Below are 20,058 nucleotides of genomic sequence, written 5' to 3' on the forward strand. Positions count from 1 at the left end.
AGTTTACCTTTATTGTTGTGTATGTATTATTATCAAAATGTCTTGTTATAACTTCAAATCATTCATGGTCAATATTGAAGTACGAAGTAGCTATTTTGAATGGGTCTCAATAATTTATTCTGTTCTATAATTTTGAAATTATTAGGTGTATTTCTGACGTTTAAGCTATTTACATAATCGCATCCTATTCTAACTATAGCATTACACTAATAACTCCAACACTGCTTTCTTACCAATATTTAAGAACCAACTATGTAGTAATTCCTGAATCATATAATGGTGTTATTCCAACTGATATTTATTTAATGTACAACAAAATAAGCTACAATTCCTTGTCCACCTCAAAGAACTGGATGATAAAATAAAGAAAAGGATCCTTATTTTACCAGGCGAAGTTAGGGCTAAGATTCCTTTCATAACACTTAACCTGGGGACCAACGGCTTAAAGGTGACTTTCGAACCACCACCATATCTGCACATGCGATTGAACACAACCGAAATAATTTCGAAGATTGTTTCAAATTAACAGGAATTTATCAAGTAGAAACAAAACCATGGACCTCACTTCTAGAGTCATAATCTTTATTTCTCTCAAATCACACATCACAATATAGCCAATGGCGCAGTGTAGTGGGTACGGCGGTTATCGCAAGATAACCAGATCAAGCAACGCCAGAGCGTGGCTGCTGCTTGGACAGGTGACCGCTGAGCGATCCTGTCCTTGCAAGCGGCCCGCCTGCCCGGCCATTGGTGGTGGTTCGGAAGTCACCTTTAAGCCGTTGGTCCCCAGGTTAAGTGTTAGAGAGGGCTTCTTAGCCCTAACTTCGCCTGGTAAAATAAGACATTCTTTACTTTACTTTACTTTTACAATATGAATAAAGAGGTCAAAGATAGATTTCAAAAATTTTGATTTTTTTACTTACCACATACACAAACTTAACAAATCTTAATCATATTATAAATGCGAAAGTGGCTTTGTTTTGTTTTTTTTTTCAGAATGGTACATAATGAAGGCTTTAAACCCTTGACGAGTTTGTCTACCAATCATACGTTGTGTGTGGTTTGTTTTGTATTTCTAAATCTTCTGGAAAAAATACAAGGAGAGGAACAATAAGACTCAAACATATCGTACAATATAATATATTTTATTCCACTTGGTAGAACATCGATAGGAATTTGAAGGTGCGAGTGTTGTATAAAAAACATATACATTACCATACCACGTCAGTCTCGAGATCGTTATTCGCTAATACTTTGATAGTGAGCAAAAGTATCTAATAAAGTTCCCCGTATTCTTTACAGTGACGCTTTTATTTGCTACAAGTGCAATACTGTTATTACATTACAAAATACTATATATATTTACGGTATGACGTTAGTTGTAACAATTTACATTGTGTATAGAAGCCAATAGCGATCTCATAGCAAGCCCAGTGATACACGAACCGAAAAACTCAAATAACACATCAATAACTTACCTAATATTACACAATAACACTCAATAACATCGGTAGAGCGTTCTTCTAACGCATGAACAGATTTCGAAAAATTGCACATACTTAGTCATCCTATGTTTATCGTAATATATATTAATTGAAGTATGGTTGTATATGTTTCAGAAAAAAGCGTCGGATCGTAAGAGAGTTACTTAACAAGAAAACGTATCGTTGTTTGAATAGGCCAACATGCAAGTTACGGTACAGTCTTTGGTTGTGCTCGGCAATAATGAAATTCTTTTCCCTTCAAGAATTCATCCCGATAATTACAATGATTTTCGTTAAACCAATATACATGTTAATTACTTTTGTTTCAAAACCAATAATTTTTTTATTTCACTGTTAATATTTTATAATTTTAATGCGACTTAAACGTTACTATTGACATAAACTAGTGTGATACCCATGTTTCATAAACAAGATCAGTATAAAATCTCCATACCATACAAATATAAAAGTGTATATATAATATAGTAATCTCTTTCTTAAAATCTGTACAGTAAAACGTTGTGGTAACTACTTCTATGTAAATTTCACAATATTATTGCTTCAAAAACAACTTTATTAGTTTATTCGTTTAGGTGATGTTGAGTTACGGTTCGTTATTTATGCTAGACTGATATTAATGTGAGGTATTACATAAAAATATGTTTAATTTACTAGGTCCGCTTGGCCGCCTCCATTTTAAACCCAAACAGTGTTGGCCTTTAAGGTGGCAGTAATTTAGCAAGTGTTTTTTATAAAGAAGTAGTTAAGTGTTACACAGATTTAAAGCATATGCGTACATACAGTTTATTCGATTTTAATCACTAACACTGAATATCCAGAACCACTAATATATCATGACCATATTATTGTAAGTGAGCACTAAAATTACAATTACGAAGAGATCGCACAAACTTAACACTAGAGAATAGTTTTATAAGTACGTAAAGAAACCGAATTTTACAAATTATGTAACTGTTATACTGTTAGAAAGGAATTAATAATACACCCTTAGCAAAATTATATTGTATTTTTGCCAAAATAAAAATATCTACCGCAACCAACAAATCATACTTTGTACAGCTTTTTAAAACCATACACTTGTATGCTTTTTTTTCAATGAAATTACCAGCTAGCGTAGATGTATGAACTAATTTTGTACATATAAATGAGAAAACATCTCAAACATTAACTGTCATGAAATTAACAAAACCGTTACGAGTAAAGAAATAAATGCAAAAAAACTAGTAAAAGGCAATAAAAAAGTTTAATTGTAGTAGTGACACGTTTAAGTTGTAATGGAATTATAATACACTGAAGTTTAATTCGGATGATTGACGTGAGAGATTGTGCTAAGGTTTATTGACGGTGTGCTAGTGGCGGTGTGGGGACAGTCATCACAACACCTACAGGTAGTACACCTTTAGTAAGTACAGCGATACATACACTTAGTTGGTCCAGGGAGGGGTTCCTCCCGTCAAGTTTGTTCAGTGGTTATAAAATCATCCAGTTACAAAGGGACCCGGGGTTAAGTCGATGTACAGCAGTTCCATGGGGCTTAATGCTCGAATATTCAACACTTCATAAACATATTATTTACAAGAAACGGGATCTTACAGCTACCGGATGTTGGGTCTGCACGTAAAAACTTGTGATGTAGATGACAGAGAGCTGCAGGAGGAGGAAGCCTCGGGTGAGAACGGCGAAGGATTAGTTGAGGATCAGGTTTGCTCCTGTCAGAATGGTGTCCTCCCGCAGACCAGGGATGGCGGTCAGCGGCCTCCTGGAACATGCACGTTCAGACGTCATTGCTATGATCATCGGGGGAAATTAAAGTTCACAATACACTGATGATAACTCTGTTTTAATTCGTAGCCAGGACTGTATCAGAATTCCATTTAGGTAGAGAGAAACTTAAGATAATAAGAAACTACATGCACACATAGAAAGCATCACAGTACAATCAAGGTAATAATAATAATAATAAATTATTTAATGCGTATAATATGAATTCAATGTTATTTATAGCAATCTTTAAATTGTTTAGCAAAATTTCCTATTCATTCTAGTATCGAAGTCTCTTTCAAACATACAATTTTTGCGTTCACTCTCTCTCATTCATTCGAATTTATCCACCACTTCCCCGGTCAGTCAACCAATTGAGAGGTCTCTCAATTGCGTGCCTTAAACTCGTCTATACGGTAGAACGCGTGTGTAGTAAATGTTGTTTTTAGACGAGTTTTGAAAAGCCTTCAGCATGGGGGCAATTTTTATCGAGTTCGGCAAGTTTTTGACAGTTCGAACTCCTGCCTGAGAAGGCAAACGCTCGTGAGCTACCGTTTTGTGTCACCCAGTTCGGTAGTTATCACTGCCTCTAGATGCATAAGATTGTAATTCACTACCTTTTATATGTTCGCATTTGGATTTCAAAAAAGACACGTTTCCAAGATGTAGACGCAAGGTGATGTCAACAGTTTCATTTTTTTTTAATGGCTTGCACGAGACTCTTTCCATTGCAGTTTTGCAATTGTTCGAACTGCTTTTTTTAAGGATGAAAATTCTGGAAAGGTTTGTGCTTGTGCAACCTCCCCACAATGCCAATCCGTAAGAAAGGTGTGGGTAGATCAGTGCATAATATGCCATCATCAGTACCTGAGTTGGGCAGTATTCGGACAGTTTCCTCAAGACATAAATGCCTGAGGATAACTTTGAACAAACATGGTCTACATGACAATCCCAAGTCAAACCTCGATCTAGGTGTATTCCAAGGAATTTCATTGAGTACACTTCAGTGATTTCAGTTTCGTCAAATATGACTGTTGGACTACAATCTGAATCTGTTTGTCGCAAACTAAGTTGAATGAATTTAGATTTCAAAGGTTTTGTTTTGAGGTTGAGCTCATTGAAATATTGAACTGCACTGTTGAGCTCAATGCAGAGTGTCCTACAAGAAAAGGTTAAATTTTAAGCGGCAATTTATTCCTAAAAATAAGAAAAATGCTCTATAAATGAAGGTTTAAAATGTTTGGTTTAACGTTTAGGAGAGCCGATTGCCGGACGGACTAAGGCATCGGACTTTGGATCTCAGTTTATATAGCGTAGGTTCAGGTTTGGGACCATAGTAATTTTTATTAGTACATTAGTACCTTGAACTATATCGATTCTGCCCCTTATTCTGTTTGAGAAGATCCTCGCACAGACCAGTGGCCCATGGGGACGGGCAGAGTAAGGCTTAAAAGGGAAATGGTTTCTCCTTAAAATCTCACAAACTGAAAAAAAATTGCATGCGTGTAACAGTGAGATAAATCGAAATATAAATTTCCAAGAGTAAAATTACCATGAATTATTCGTTACATCATCGGATAAAATAAGAGTTTCCAATACACAAATGATAATTTTGTTGTAATTCGTATAAAGGGCTATATCAGAATTCCATATGGGTATGAGAAACTTAAGATACATAATTGTACGGTGAAACATTGTTGACCACTAAATGCACACATATACAGAAAGTACCACGATACAACCAAGGTTGAAGGACAGAGTGTCCTACAATGAAAGGTGAAATTTTAATTCTTAAATTCTAAGTCATGAGACTTTGGATCTCAGTCTGATATAACACAGGTTCAAGTGATTGGGACCGTACCACTTTTTATTGGTACCTTTGTACTGTATCGATTCTGCCCCTTATTCTGTTGAAGAAGATCCTCACACAGAGTAAGGCTTAAAAGGGAATTGTAGTTTTCCTTAAAAAAAAAAACACACACACACACGCATAAAGAGAAAGTCTACAAGGGACTCTGGCACTGTAAGGGTTAATAGCACATCGAGTATTCATATGACTTTTGCTGTATATAATAGTTTAATTTAATTTAAATTCCTGATAACAATATTGTAATCCATTATTTTAATACGACACATTGCATGGTTAATAGTGCACATTCACAGCAACAAATAGCGGTAATAGTGCAATAAAAAAAGAGCGGTTGGGTTGGTTAAAATAATTACAGCTATATGAGATACCTTCACTAAAGCCATGAAAAAAAGAAAAATACGTTGTTACTTTAAGTAGGCTTGTATGCACGTAAAGTAATATTGAGTGTTATCATGCAAACATGCCAATAGAATATCAAATTCGTATGCAGTATGTGTAAAATGAAATTGGTAAGTGATAATATTGTATTTTGGAAAATATATTTTTTATATTTTCTTTAAAATATGTAATTTCCTTATATTTTAAAAATAATTACAACATAAGTTATTTTTTGAAGTCAGAACTCATATTCCTAAAATTTCTCATTATTTCTCTTCCATTATTTCTCCTTGGATGCCTATAAATGAACGAGGAGTAAATTAAATTAAAACATTCTTCTGTCTTCATGAAAGTTAAAGTAAATGACTCTGAAATTTAGAAATCTACCTAAAATCGATTACTAAATTGAATTGTGCATTCAAATTCAATAATATACTAATATCTCCTCCACTCATTGATTCAGAGTATGTTCACTTTCCAAAAACAGGGGATAAACATGAATGTGAACCCACACCACTATCTGAACCTATCATCCAATTAAATAAACCTATTTTTGCGGATGTTCAATAAACACCTAGAAACCACTTAGGGTACTGAAACTTTGAGTAATGCCCAAACACACAACAGAGCGGACGTCCTGCCTCCAATGGTCCAGGGCAATATTGATTTACTGGGCTGTGTGTTTCCGCTCACCAAATTGATAATTACTGAAGAGGAAGTGGAAACTGTACAATTCCGACAACCAAGCGTATACACCGATTTCAGAGGTAATTGTGAGATAACTTCTGACGGACGTGTTTTATCCAATGATAGCTAAATATGTTCTCTTTTTTGAACACCAGAAATCAAGCAGCAGGTGTGTATTATGAGCTACGTTGGTTCTTCAACCCGTCCTTGATAAGAATAAAGAATTAGTAAAACAGTTGTCAGGTAAAATAAAATTCAACTTGAGAACAAAATTACTAATCTATTGTATAATGCCAATCCCAACTAGTATGCTTTCATACAAATAGCCCCCAATAAAAATAATTTACTATTTCCATTCATGATAGTTAGCATTTTGATATTTTCTGACAATGACGTTCAATGAAATAATTACCAACGAGTAACAAGAATTAGCATCGAAGTTTTTGGGCTCTTCTTCTTCGATGAACTTAATAGGTTATTTGGAATATTCGATGGTTTAGGAGGAATTAAAGGCTGAGGAAACTATGTACATTGTGCCCAATTTACCGTTATAGAGTCACATATCTGACGATAATATAATGTCTCGTTGTATTTAGATGTAATCTATAATTTGGGAGGATTTTTGGATACCTACCTGAATTTAGATGGTTTAGACCTTATATTATATTGCATATTTTACAGTGCCAATGGGGCATTGTAGCGTGTACGACGATATGTGCCAAGGGCCAATCCATGCAAACACTTACACGCTGGCGATATGTGCCAAGGGCTGATCCTTGCAAACACTTACACGCTGGCGATATGTGCTAAGGGCTGATCCTTGCAAACACTTACACGCTGGCGATATGTGCCAAGGGCTGATCCTTGCAAACACTTACACGCTGGCGATATGTGCCAAGGCTGATAGCTGGGCTGATCCTTGCAAACACTTACACCCTGGCGATATGTGCCAAGGGCCTGATCCATGCAAACACTTACACGCTGGCGATATGCGCCAAGGGCTGATCCATGCAAACACTTACACCCTGGCGATATGTGCCAAGGGCCGATCCATGCAAACACTTACACGCTGGCGATATGCGCCAAGGGCTGATCCATGCAAACACTACACCCTGGCGATATGTGCCAAGTGCTGATCCATGCAAACACGTTGGCGATATGTGCAAAGGGCTGATCCATGCAAACACTTACACGCTGGCGATATGTGCCAAGGGCTGATAGGGTGTAGAAAGCAGTTCCTTGGCTTGAGCGGCACGAGCTCTGGCCAAGATAGAGAGAACTGTTCGCTTGGTGGGTGACATCGCTACTCTGGTCCCGCCCCCGGGCAGGAGAGGCCTCTTGCGTCCTCCTGTGCTCGTCACACCTCCTGCTGGCAACCATCGACAATACAGAACTCATAACGTAGAGCAATGGTGGGAAGGGTTGAGTCAATAAGAATGTTAAGTTCAGTTCCAGTTCACCTTCCACTTAGTGCAGCGTCTGAAGTCTAACACTGTGATAGATTTTAATCCTGAAATTCTTCGTCGCCGACTGTTTGGGATCTCTTCAGATAGATTTCAAGATTCAAGGCACAGCGTTAGACTTCAGGCACTGCACTAAGTGGAAGGTGAATATATGTCTATGATTATAAATAATATGACTATCAGATTCATATACAGCGGTTCACAAACTGACAATAAGGAGAGTGAACCACACTTGTGCTTGGTTGCTATAATAACAGGAAGGGTCTAAATGCAAGGAAACGCGGGATATTTGTAGCCAGGACCCAAGGACCATTGCTGTGACAAGCACACAGTATGGGACTTAGAGAAACGTATAGAACCCTACGAGAAAGAAATTAATTGTCAACCACGCTCGCTCTGGTGGAAGTCGAAATCTAAGTGTATCCATGTTTATATTACAGGAACCGTGAACAGAAATTTTTAATCGATAGTGAATTTTTTTTTTAATCGATCACCAATCGTGTTACATTAGTGGTCAAAATAGGAGGGTATACAAAGTAAAGGAATTTGTTGTCATATACTAAGACAAGATTGTTATAAAGAACCTGATAGACCGTTGTATGGCCATTCTTCGATGCGATAAATCTTGATAGAAAGGTTCTGGAGACTTTAAATTTGGTAAAAATTGTAGGTTCCTCTTCGTGCAAGGAATAAAAGTACCAATTTGGGTAAAAAGTTGAAGGCCAGTAATTTTCCATTGGGAAGATGGCATATAGAGTCTCTTCCATGTTGGTTAGCAAATTAGACATTGTAATGACTTATTTATGGGGTTAACAGATCAAGGGCAGAAAAGCTTAGAAACAATCAGTTGGGTAAAGACTATCTTTCCTATTGTTGAGTTCATCTAAATTTCACCTTCCACTTAGTGCAGCGTCTGAAATCTGACGCTGCCACAGACTTGACTCGTGGAGTCTGAAGAGGTCAAAAAAAGTCGACGAAGAAGAAGCTGAAACAAACTCATTCCACAGCTTGACATCAGAGACAACTAGGCTGTAAAAACATTTAATCTAATCGGATAGATTTTCTCCTTGCCTCATGAGGTTTACAATTGATATAAGTTGCACTAAGCAGAAGGTGAAATGGAGTTGAACTCAACATTCGTACTGAACCAACCCCCCCCCCTTCTCCAAAATCTTTTCGTACTTGCCAAATGCATTATTCCCATAAAAGAATGTAATAATATAGCTAATTGTTATAATCGATATACACCTGTGTAATTTATGTATTCAAAATAATAATTTTATGTACCTATTAAATAGACTACATTTTTTAATTAAAACCATTCAATTATGAATTGAAAGCAGATATATCTTCTTAGAAATATTTTGGAATTATCATACAAATTAAAGTTAGATGAAGTGGAAAGTTCTCTCTAAGCCATAGTAATCAAGTCGGCCTTATTTGATGTTAATGAAGAAGGGCGATCAGAAGAGGGAAATTCATTAGAGTAATTGAGTCAACAATTTGAACTCTTAATTAAATACTTTCCTTTGACTACGGCGTCATACGACTCAGAAAATATTCATTATAAATTGTTTTATATATGAGATTTTAGTTTTAACATTACATTGTATCCAACTACTTAGACGACTACTAAACCTTATCTGAAACAATTCACTTAACAATAATTATACATTATTGATAAGAATATAAATTTGTATAGAACACGTATTAACGTGATGCTTTGGACATATTCATACTGAAGTTAAAGACACGAGGGTTTAAAATTCAACACTTCAATAAAACTAAGTTTATTAGATGATCTGTAAAATATTAAACACTTTGCTAAGCTTAACTTTTCAAGCAGAGCTCTCATAACACAAAATAACAAATTCCAATTCCCATTAGAACATCTTGGCGTGTAACTATTTAAATACGAAACCACTCAAAAAGAAGGACGGAGCCGGATGGCAAATAAATGCAGACTTAAGAAACAACCTTTGGCTTTCGTCTTTCAAACTTTGAACTTCGTCAAAGGGAATGGTTTCCAAAAGCATAACATCTTTCTTTACAAATTAAAGTTGCAATTACTGAGAGACTATTTATCATTTGAAGTTGAAGAAAACTAGATCACTCTCTGTGTTGATTCTACATGGAAGATTAAAACTATGGCACATCATGACTTTCTAAGAATTGCTCCGCATTTAAATCTTAAGCGTTTCTAATAGCCAATTTGAGCTATACAAAAACACAATCTAGTATTTTTGAAATTGAGGAATTTCTACTAAAAAGAAATTGATAGTCAGCCACGTTGAATTAGTAGCGGAAATGGTAGAGTATCAAAAGGGTTAAAACATGAAATTATATTTTTTTCTCGAATTAAGTTTTTCCTAACATAACACAGTTAAAATCAACCATTATTCTCGTAAATAAACGATAAATCTCGTTAGCCAACCATATAAAACCCCATAAAGTATGTATATTCAGTTTTTTCTGACGATGATGGGATTATTATTTGTATCTCACAGTTTGTTTTAAGTAAGAGAAGATCATATATAAAACTAGAAATTATGATCTGAAAAAAGTATCGTTTCATATGTGTAATTTTCTTTATAAGCTCTCATTTTGACCTCAACCAAAATTAGAAAGACAGTCGATTTCTTTCTCAAAAACCTTTTCCGTGGATTATAAGAAAAATATGATTGTGTACTTGTTCAGTATAAAATTATCTATCTTCAACTATTATATGATCTATTCAACAAATTCGAGCTGTCAGCACAATTCAGGAATATCCCTTTGTGATATTGTAACTAAAAGTTCGAAAATTCTAGATTATAAAAACCATTTCCAAATTCAAAGAACAAAAATTTAATCCAACACATATGTTTAGAAGCGTATACAAGATTGAAACCAGGATAATAATGGAACTCAATTTTTATGGCTACTTAATACTAATGGTTGTTTACTGTTCACGAGATTGGTAGTGAGCTACTACTTCTGCTCACGAGATATTTAATGAACTACTACTGCTGCTCACAAGATTTGTGTGAGCTAATACTCCTGCTCTCGAAATTTTAGTGAGTTCCTAATGCTGCTCACGAGATTTGTAGTGAGCTACTACTTCTGCTCACGAGATATTTAATGAACTACTACTGCTGCTCACAAGATTTGTAGTGAGCTACTACTCCTGCTCTCGAAATTGTAGTGAGTTTCTAATGCTGCTCACGATATTTGAAGTGAGTTACTAATGCTGCTCACAAGATCCATAGTGAGCTACTACTGCTGTTCACGGTAATTTAAATGAGCTACCATTTCTGCTCACGAGATGGGTAATGAGCTTCTACTGCTGCTCACGATATTTGAAGTGGGTTACTAATGCTGCTCACAAGATTTATAGTGAGCTACTACTGCTGTTCATGATAGTTTAAATGGGCTACCATTTCTGCTCACGAAATGGGTAATGAGGTTCTACTGCTACTCACGATATTTGAAGTGGGTTACTAATGCTGCTCACAAGATTTATAGTGAGCTACTACTGCTGTTCACGATAGTTTAAATGAGCTACTATTTCTGCTCACGAGATTTGTAGTGAGCTACTAGGCCTACTGCTGCTCACGAGGTTTGAAGTCAGATATTACTGCTACACCCAAGATTTCTAGTGAGCTACTACTCCTGCTCAGCTACGACAAGAACCACGATACCTGAGTTGTTGGTAGGTTTGGAGACTCCACGCAGCGCGGGGTGCTGGGCCGCCGAGGGCGGTGGTGACGTCGACTGCTCCTGGGGGGACATACTGCCTTGTGAGGAGCCCGTGCTGTCGCCCACCGTCTCACTGCCGTCACTCTGCACCTCAGTCTTGCCGGTGTTCAGGATCTGCATCTCCCACATCTGCTCTTGCCGGATCTCATCGTTGTAATCCTGACAAATATCACTCATCAGTTTCCCTCGAAACACTCCCACAAGTTCCCATTTCTCCGAATCAAGTTATTAATCATGCTGGTCAGTCTGTAAGAGTACGGACTTACAGGGACTAGGAATCTCCGCACTTCGGCCAGAGCGTACGCGATGCGAGCGTGTGCCTCCGCAGGTGGAGCGAACGCTGTCACCTCCACGTGGAGCTCGTCAGAGAGGTGCGAGAACTTCGGATCTCCGGAGTTTCGAAGCTCTTCCTCCTAAAAAGTGTTCAATTCTTAAGGTTATTAATGTACATTTATGTAAACATTATAAACCAATCCTTCTTAAAGAAACACATTTATATTTGATATTGATACAATTATGCATTATTTAAAGACTAAGCATGTAAGCAAACCTCAGTAGAGCACCATCACAATCGTTCACAATTTTGTAATATTTTACCTGAGAGTAACTATTAGAAAACTGTTGTAAATTTGTACAAATAGACTGTCTTACTCCGAAGGTATAATACATACAGCCAACTGATTAACCAAACATCAAATCCATAACTCAAATCATGTTTTTATCTTTATTTTTTAACCGATCTAAGTACACTTATCTGATCTGGAGATGGAGAATGGATAACCCGATTATGAAACTCATTGCTCATGTAATTATCTCTTTTTAAAAGTTTCAATATAGTAGTTTTTGTTATCCTTTAAAAAAACTGTAAGCCATACCTCGCTCTTCCTTAGTTTATTCTTATCTTTTACTAATAACACCACAACAAATATAGACTATTTGTTTTGAACAATTAAGTTCAACAAAAATATTTAATATCAAAAACTCAATATTAAATGGTCATAAACACTTTAGTTCGTTCATAATAAGAATTTGTGTAATAATTTGTATTTTATAATTGTGTATTGTGTTCGCGTTACATGTATACTATAGATTAGGCCTACAGGTACCTACTATACCTACAGTATGCCACTGTAGCCTGTGCCAGTGTGATGTGTGATTGTTATCCTCGTACTAGTGATTGGTGCTCAGGACTTGCATCGTGTGCAGTGACAACGCCTGGACTGGACTCCAAGCAGCTTTCAGGTATGTTAGACCCCTTTTCTTTCTCTTTATTTCTTTCTATTCGTTATTTTAGTGCGTATTAATAACTCACCTGACGAAGAGGATAGATTTCAATTCTCGAAACGTTGTTATATACGTTTTATAACCTTAAGGTGGCAAATGTCCGAAATTCTGATATACTATCAAACCTTCCAAACTCTTCAATAACAAACTTTAAATAAAGAACTAGTATACATGATGTTATACATCATGTATAAAAACATTTTAAACACTTATTTCCTTAATGAATGTTTATTATTCGTTAACTTAGTCATTCTCCAACTTGAATTTTTCGATCTACCACGTGAATGGATTAAGGATATTAAATATCCTTTAATACAAGGACACCCGTGAGATATTCAAATGACCGGAGAACAAATGAGGAAATTTTCCCGGATCTGTTGATGTAATATTGATTGAAATAGGAGCATTCCGTGTGTTTAAAAGGCGCGAAAACGTTTGATGCATGAGTGCGAAGCGGTCGACATTATGAATTGCTTCATTAGTGACAAAGTGGAGCACAACAAAAGCTCGTATGTAGGGCACGTGGGAACAATGACGCTGGCCAACATCGGCTCACAGCAACACCGTCTCCGCCACGGACAGTCGTACCTTCGGTTACCAAATATACACTGAACCTACACTGCCTACATGTTCATTTCTGGGTGCAAAAAAAGGCTAAAAACCCTTGAATATATATATATATATATATATATATATATATATATATATATATATATATATATATATATATATATATAGTAATCTCGAGCATTTTAAATATTACGAGATACTATATCCAAAGACCAAAAAAGGGTAAGAGAGTTAACGATAGAAAGAGCCATAACTATCACAAATTACAGAAAATATTTTATCCATTAAATCTTTTATCGTCAATAGTAAGCTCTAATCAAAGAATCCTGTTAAAATTCTTCGTTGAGTACAAAAGAGTCTTTCACTACTTTTACAGTTTTAGTAATCACAGAAATATTTTTCAAAGATAAATATTTGTTTCAAAATGGAATATTTGTTAAATTTATAGTTGACTACCTACACCATTAATAAATTGGAATGCCTGACGAAAAATTGGAATATTTTTTAATTTATGGTTGACTATACCTACACCATTAACAAAGTGGAATGCCTGACGAAAAATTGGAATATTTTTTTAATTTATAGTTGACTATACCTACACCATTATTAAAGTGGAATGCCTGACGATAAATTTGAATATTTTTTTATTTGTGGTTGACTATACCTACACAATTATTAAAGTGGAATGCCTGACGATACATTTGAACATTGTTTATGTTTATTGTTAATTACACCACACCATTATTAAAGTGGAATGCCTGACGATAAATCTGAATATTTTTTTTTTATTTATGGTTGACAATACCTATACAATTGGCAAGAACTTAGCCAGGAAACATTTATTGGGGGGGGGAGGTCAATACGACTGATATTTTCCCATAGACATAAATAAAAGCAAGTGCAGTTAACCAACCGCTCATTCCCCATTTTGTTCCTTAAAAAGTTTTTGACCCGTTTCAATGTTGAGATTGATCTTTCAGCAGCACATGTCAGTAACATTTTTCAGTACTTTTGCTAAAAAAGTAATTGAAAAATTGAAAATTTGGAGACGCCCTGGACCTCCTGGACTCCCTCGCTGACCACATCCTTGATAATTGAGTAAAATACCTCCATGTTAGGTTTTGAGGCGAATTTAAAACTTAAAATAACAAGGGAATTTACTAACACACAATTATTAATTCATACCTTTCAACCCCAAAAAGTGAATACCATGGTATTCTACAGCCTTTGTAACGTCTTGTCTAGTTACAATGATACAGGGCTTGCAAGAATTCAATGTTGAAGTTTTAACATAGATAATTAGTATCATTTGTTTAGTAACAAATACTTAAACCTTTTCAATTTAAACATGAAAACCATATAAATTAATGTTAGATGTTGTGAAACGTTTATCAATTTTACGATGCCAGATTTAAATAAGACTATTGATATTAGTTTCAAACAACTAAATTGAAGCTACATAATTACATTAGCGGCAAACAAACTTACTTTATGCCTGTCTCTCATAGAACCTCTTCCCAGGATGGCCATTTTGGTCATCGTGTCCTCTTGTAGTCGCTTCAGCGAGTTTCCTTTAGGCCCTAGCAACTTCCCCACAAAGTTGAACTGAAATCACAAAACCCAATTATTTATTTGACATATACACTTGCCTAAGCAATGCTGCTTTGCAATTTACTTCATACATACTGTTATACAAATACTATAATGTACATTTAAGGTGTATTAACATACAATTAATGGCTAATACTTAAATATGTGTAGTAAAAATCTATTTATAATTAATTTTTAGTTTTTATACTGAAACAGCTGATCGAATCTTCCAACGCTTTTGTCCTCGGTACAATTCGTGTACGCAATATTTTGAATTTCGCCCAAAATGTTGAGTTAAGTTTCTGTTTGAGCTAGAAAATATTTCTTTATTCCGAGGTAATTGTAAGTTTAAATAATTGATCAAAACTCACTGTGATGGTTCTCTCAAGCCGAAAATCAAAACTTTTCTTAGTGAGCGCCTACGAAGGAACATGAATATTATTGTTACTATAAACATTTTAACTTGTCACTTCAATGCTCTGAGTTTGATAAATTAAGAACATTGAAACAAGGCTTCATGGCATTTTCTCAGTACTAGCTGTTTCCCGCGGCTTCACACGCTTTTCGTAAGCTTTGCCCGTGTATTCAAATGAATTATATTTCCAACGACGAAGTAGAGTTTGTATTGTTGCCACGATCAAGAAAATCTGTCAAAAGTGTATGTTTATAGCCATTGTCTACGTACATGTACTTTATTATAAAGTGGTCTAACACTAAAGCTTTAAGTTCAAGCAGAAATGTATTTTGAAGACAAATATACATCAAAGCTTAGCGCCTTCAAATAGTTTTTCGCTATTTAATATACTTAACTGTCTCGTAATCGCAGTTTATAGTGTGCAGGCGCTTTAAAAACTTGTAACTTTTGCAGTGCCGCCTGGTGGCGAGATACATGTATAGGCATAGCATATAAACCTTCTCCGTTGAAAAATAAATATACATACAAATTTTCATAATGATCGGTCAAATAGTTTACTATTCTATAAAGGACATATATACAAACAGCGAAACAGCCACCTCTCTAAAAGTATGCCTATGTTACTTCCAGGAACGTGTAGAATCACTGTACAAAATTTCACGATGTTTCGTGCTTTGGTTCCAGAGTTATAACGGAACATACAAACAAACATTCGCATTTATATATATATATATAGATTTTGGGAAAATTTCATTACGTTCTTTACGTACTTTATAGGTTACTACATCGAGTCCAAGTTTTACTGCACAACCGTTTATAATAGTTTCAAAATTTTATGTTTATGAGTTTTTAATTATTTTTAAAGTTTTCGATAGTACGTAAAGGCCATCAGTATATCTGAAGAAACGTAGAGAGAAACGTTTACTTAACCAGTAACTATAAGTTTTGTTACAATGAATGATTGTATATGCAGCTTTTTGATATAGGTTAGTAGTTCTGTTATTATTTTCAGTTCTTACTGGTTAGAGCTCTGGGGTTAGTTAACAAACCCGCTGTTTAGCCCGTGAGGCAAATTTTCATGGTATTAGGTTCAGTAAGTTGTGTACTGTTACAGTACGTAGGTTGACATACTGTATAAACCTCGAGATACAAAATACACTCGCAAAGTACCGCAGTTTGTCATGAAAGCAGAAGACATGCATCAGTTTGTGAATAGAAAAGTAGGTTAGTACGAGAATCATATTTTTATTTTATGTTTTCCAAAGTAGGGATATATGTTGTGCAAATGTATGCAGTATTCTGCAGTGCTTAACATATACACATTTTACTGCTTACATTTTAAAACCGATAATTTGCGAGCTCTTTTCCATTTAATTCAACTTATGTTCCTAATTTCAATCCTCAGTATTTAATATTTACGGAAACTTCGCATTAGTTGATTAACCATGTAGCTCAGCGTGACCCTTCCCTCTTTCATCCACACAAAAGGACGTGGTACAGTCCAAACCAAAGGTAGTAACGTTACGGGCGGGGACACTTGTATTGTCAGTGACACGTAGATTTTGGAGCAGGCTGTTTTAGTCGAGCCGCTATTTTGTACAGGGGAAGGCTACGTCTTGCGGAAGAGGAGAGGAACTGTATCACCTTCCCCTACATGCGTTCCTTCCAAAATGGTTTAGTCTGTGAGTTACTGGCGGGAGAATCGAATGTATAAAAGAATCGAATAAGGTGTACTCGAAACACCCTTAAATTTTAATACTTGTATTCGAATACATTATCTACGCTGAGTATCTCTAACAAACAAGTCTAGATTTGTCTTACTTCCTTCCAACCATCTATTATTTCTTTGTTATCTGGAATTTCCCATGCCAAAAAGGTAGTAAAATCCCTGTCCTTTTTGCGTCTCCTTTTAATATGTCATGCTCATGGTTTATGAATTTCAGAAAAAAAATATCTAACCTACTGCTTCAGTTCCGTTTGAAAGACACTTTTTTACTGCAGGTTTTATTGTCAATCATCGGAGGGATAGATTTAAGCCAATCATATTTTGTTCGTACACAACAATATGAAATAAACATTAATTTTTGTTATATATTAATTTAAAATAAACACTCCCATAATATAGATTGTTATTAATAATTAATATCTAATTTCCAATAAGAAAAGAGCTTCAAGAATGTATTAATTTTTGTCTTTATTGCTTACAAATGTGTCCATTAATCGAAAAACTACTAGTTGATATAATTATTGATTATAAATATCCCCTTACTTATTTTTTTCAGAGTCCAGATATATATATATATATATATATATATATATATATATATATATATATATATATTATATATATATATATATATATTTATTTATTTATTTAAAACACTACAATAAATATTTCTACATGAATGTAAATACAGCTCTCGAATATTCTATTTGAATTCAATTCTTCCAGAGAAATTCTATTCATTTCAAAAGAATTCGAATTAATTTTGAGGTATTCGAATATGTGAATAACCTGGCTGTATTCGAATACTATTCGACTATTCGGTTGTCCCATCACTGTTGTGAGTGCAGTTGCGGTTAACCCGCGGTTTCTCGTCAGGTTCATTAATCCGAACTCCCGTCGTTATAAAGGCATATTAAACACTGTCGGCAAATGAGTCCTCATAGAACCTATGTGGAAACTCATTAACTCATTACTTAGTCACCTCATGAAACTCATACATGTATTCTTAATATCACTTCTATGACGAAACTTTTCACTAAAATAAATATTTCTACATGAATGTAAATACAGCTCTCGAATATTCTATTTGAATTCAATTCTTCCAGAGAAATCCTATTCATTTCAAAAGAATTCGAATTAATTTTGAGGTATTCGAATATGTGAATAACCTGGCTGTATTCGAATACTATTCGACTATTCGGTTGTCCCATCACTGTTGTGAGTGCAGTTGCGGTTAACTCCGCGGTTTCTCGTCAGGTTCATTAATCCGAACTCCCGTCGTCATAACGGCATATTAAACAATGTCGGCAAATGAGTCCTCATAGATCGTATGTGGAAACTCATTACTTAGTCACCTCATGAAACTCATACAAATATTCTTAATATCACTTCTATGACGAAAGTTATCTTTGAAACTTTTATGATTATTTCTGAATTTCTGCGTTATATTGTAACACTTTAAATGGTCTAATATATAACCCTATATCAGAAAGGTGCATTAAGTAGTACATTATTGAGCGATATGACAATATTTACGTTGATTTTGTCATTGGAAAAAATAATAGAAATCGAACAGCATAGAGTATTCTTTTGGTTTAATTTCAAATATTTTACTTGTTTAACACGCTGGACTTTAAAATGTTTGGCTCAGAAGCTTATGACACTTCAATATTGCGATGTTTACCAGTATTTTAATATAAAAACTGCAATTCCAGTTCATACGGGTGTACTGTATAGTTAATTTAAATATTTTAGTAATTAGGGCATACATTGTTCTAAGCGACGAACGTGTAAACAAAAGTTATTACATCAGCGTTTCCACGTGTGTATATTGTTTTGTCATCAACTGTGGGTTAAAAAATTAATTTCATCACTAGCGACCGAAGTGTACAGTAAATACTGCGTGTACAAATAAATTTAAATATAATTTATTTAGAAATCGTTTAACACCAATGGCTCGTTCGGAACACGCAAACAATATTGTTTCAACCAACATTGTGTTTTATTCGTTCATGAACCGAATTTAATTTACTTCGACTGATTGACGTTCTGTTGAACCATTTTCACGACCGTACTGCCACTTTGAAACCTTTATTTTATTTATTTCCCACACAAGTTTATTGTCAAACTGCAACTTTATAGATGAAACCTGAGTGGATGCACTATTCAATCAATTTGGAGAAAGCCCAGATAATTCAGTTCGGTGAAGTAAACAAATCAAGGCAACAGAATATTTTATCGAAACGTTTCCCTCGGGAAAGGAAGGCCGAAGTAATTCACTTTGGAGGGTGTGGGACGGATACCGGGTACTTATGCTCGGCCACACACCATGCATGCCAACACGGTCGCCGACCCCCTGTGATTCAAACCCAAACTTTATGACCCACATTTGTACTCAATATTACGCCCTCTAATATATAACATAATACTTTTTATACTTTTATTGCGTCATGTTGGTGGTCAATGTATAGATTGATTTAAAACCTCGAAAATGTATTTAATTTACTCTGCACTGTTACGTAAGAGGGCTATGAATGCCCTTCAAAAGCAATAAATATTTCAATAGTTAAAGCAGCTATGGTGGGAAATGATATGGTTCGAATGTTGAGTTTAGCTCCAGTTCACCTTCCTTTTACGTGCAGCCTCTGTTCAGGAACGTGTTATTAAATGTTAAAAACTTCATGAATTGTCACCATTTATTTGTTTTTATTTTAAAATTTGAACCACTCAGGCCCATAAACGGAGTGCAAAACTTTATAAGTGACAGCTATAAATTGTCATGAATTATTAAAAAATACTCGTGGTTCAAAACCTATTGATATGCGAATGTTGAGTTTAGCTCCAGTTCACCTTTACGTGCAGTACCTGAAATCTGATGCTGTTGCACACTTGACTCCTGAAATCTGGAGTCATTTTCGTCTGAAGGGATACAAAAAAAGCCAGCAACATTGTTGTCTCTGATGTCGAAACGATGCTTGGGTGGTTTCGTTTTGAACTACTTCGTTCTTCGTCACCGACTATATTTTGAATCCCTTCAGACGAACATGACTGCAGATTTCAGGAATCAAGTC

The 20,058-nt window shown here is 35.2% G+C and overlaps 1 protein-coding gene across 3 annotated transcripts in view; it reads right to left on the reverse strand.

The window, feature by feature from the left end:
* Positions 1 to 1,124: 1,124 nt before the first annotated feature.
* The window catches only part of LOC124360837 (KH domain-containing, RNA-binding, signal transduction-associated protein 2-like), a 293,477-nt gene continuing 274,543 nt past the window's right edge, over positions 1,125 to 20,058 (reverse strand). Inside the window, exons 5-9 of one of the 3 annotated variants that reach the window (XM_046814780.1) lie at positions 14,745 to 14,861; positions 11,669 to 11,815; positions 11,345 to 11,561; positions 7,393 to 7,567; positions 1,125 to 3,264 (exon numbers count right to left, since the gene is read on the reverse strand). In XM_046814780.1, the coding sequence (XP_046670736.1) occupies positions 3,192 to 3,264; positions 7,393 to 7,567; positions 11,345 to 11,561; positions 11,669 to 11,815; positions 14,745 to 14,861 (729 nt within the window). In that variant the 3' untranslated portion in view covers positions 1,125 to 3,191. Of the gene's footprint in view, positions 3,265 to 7,392; positions 7,571 to 11,344; positions 11,562 to 11,668; positions 11,816 to 14,744; positions 14,862 to 20,058 lie in introns of all 3 variants that reach the window. The other 2 variants (XM_046814778.1, XM_046814781.1) reach the window with 2 other exon arrangements.

The sequence above is a fragment of the Homalodisca vitripennis genome, chromosome 4 (assembly GCF_021130785.1).
Source record: "Homalodisca vitripennis isolate AUS2020 chromosome 4, UT_GWSS_2.1, whole genome shotgun sequence".
NCBI classification, from domain to species: Eukaryota; Metazoa; Arthropoda; class Insecta; order Hemiptera; family Cicadellidae; genus Homalodisca; species Homalodisca vitripennis.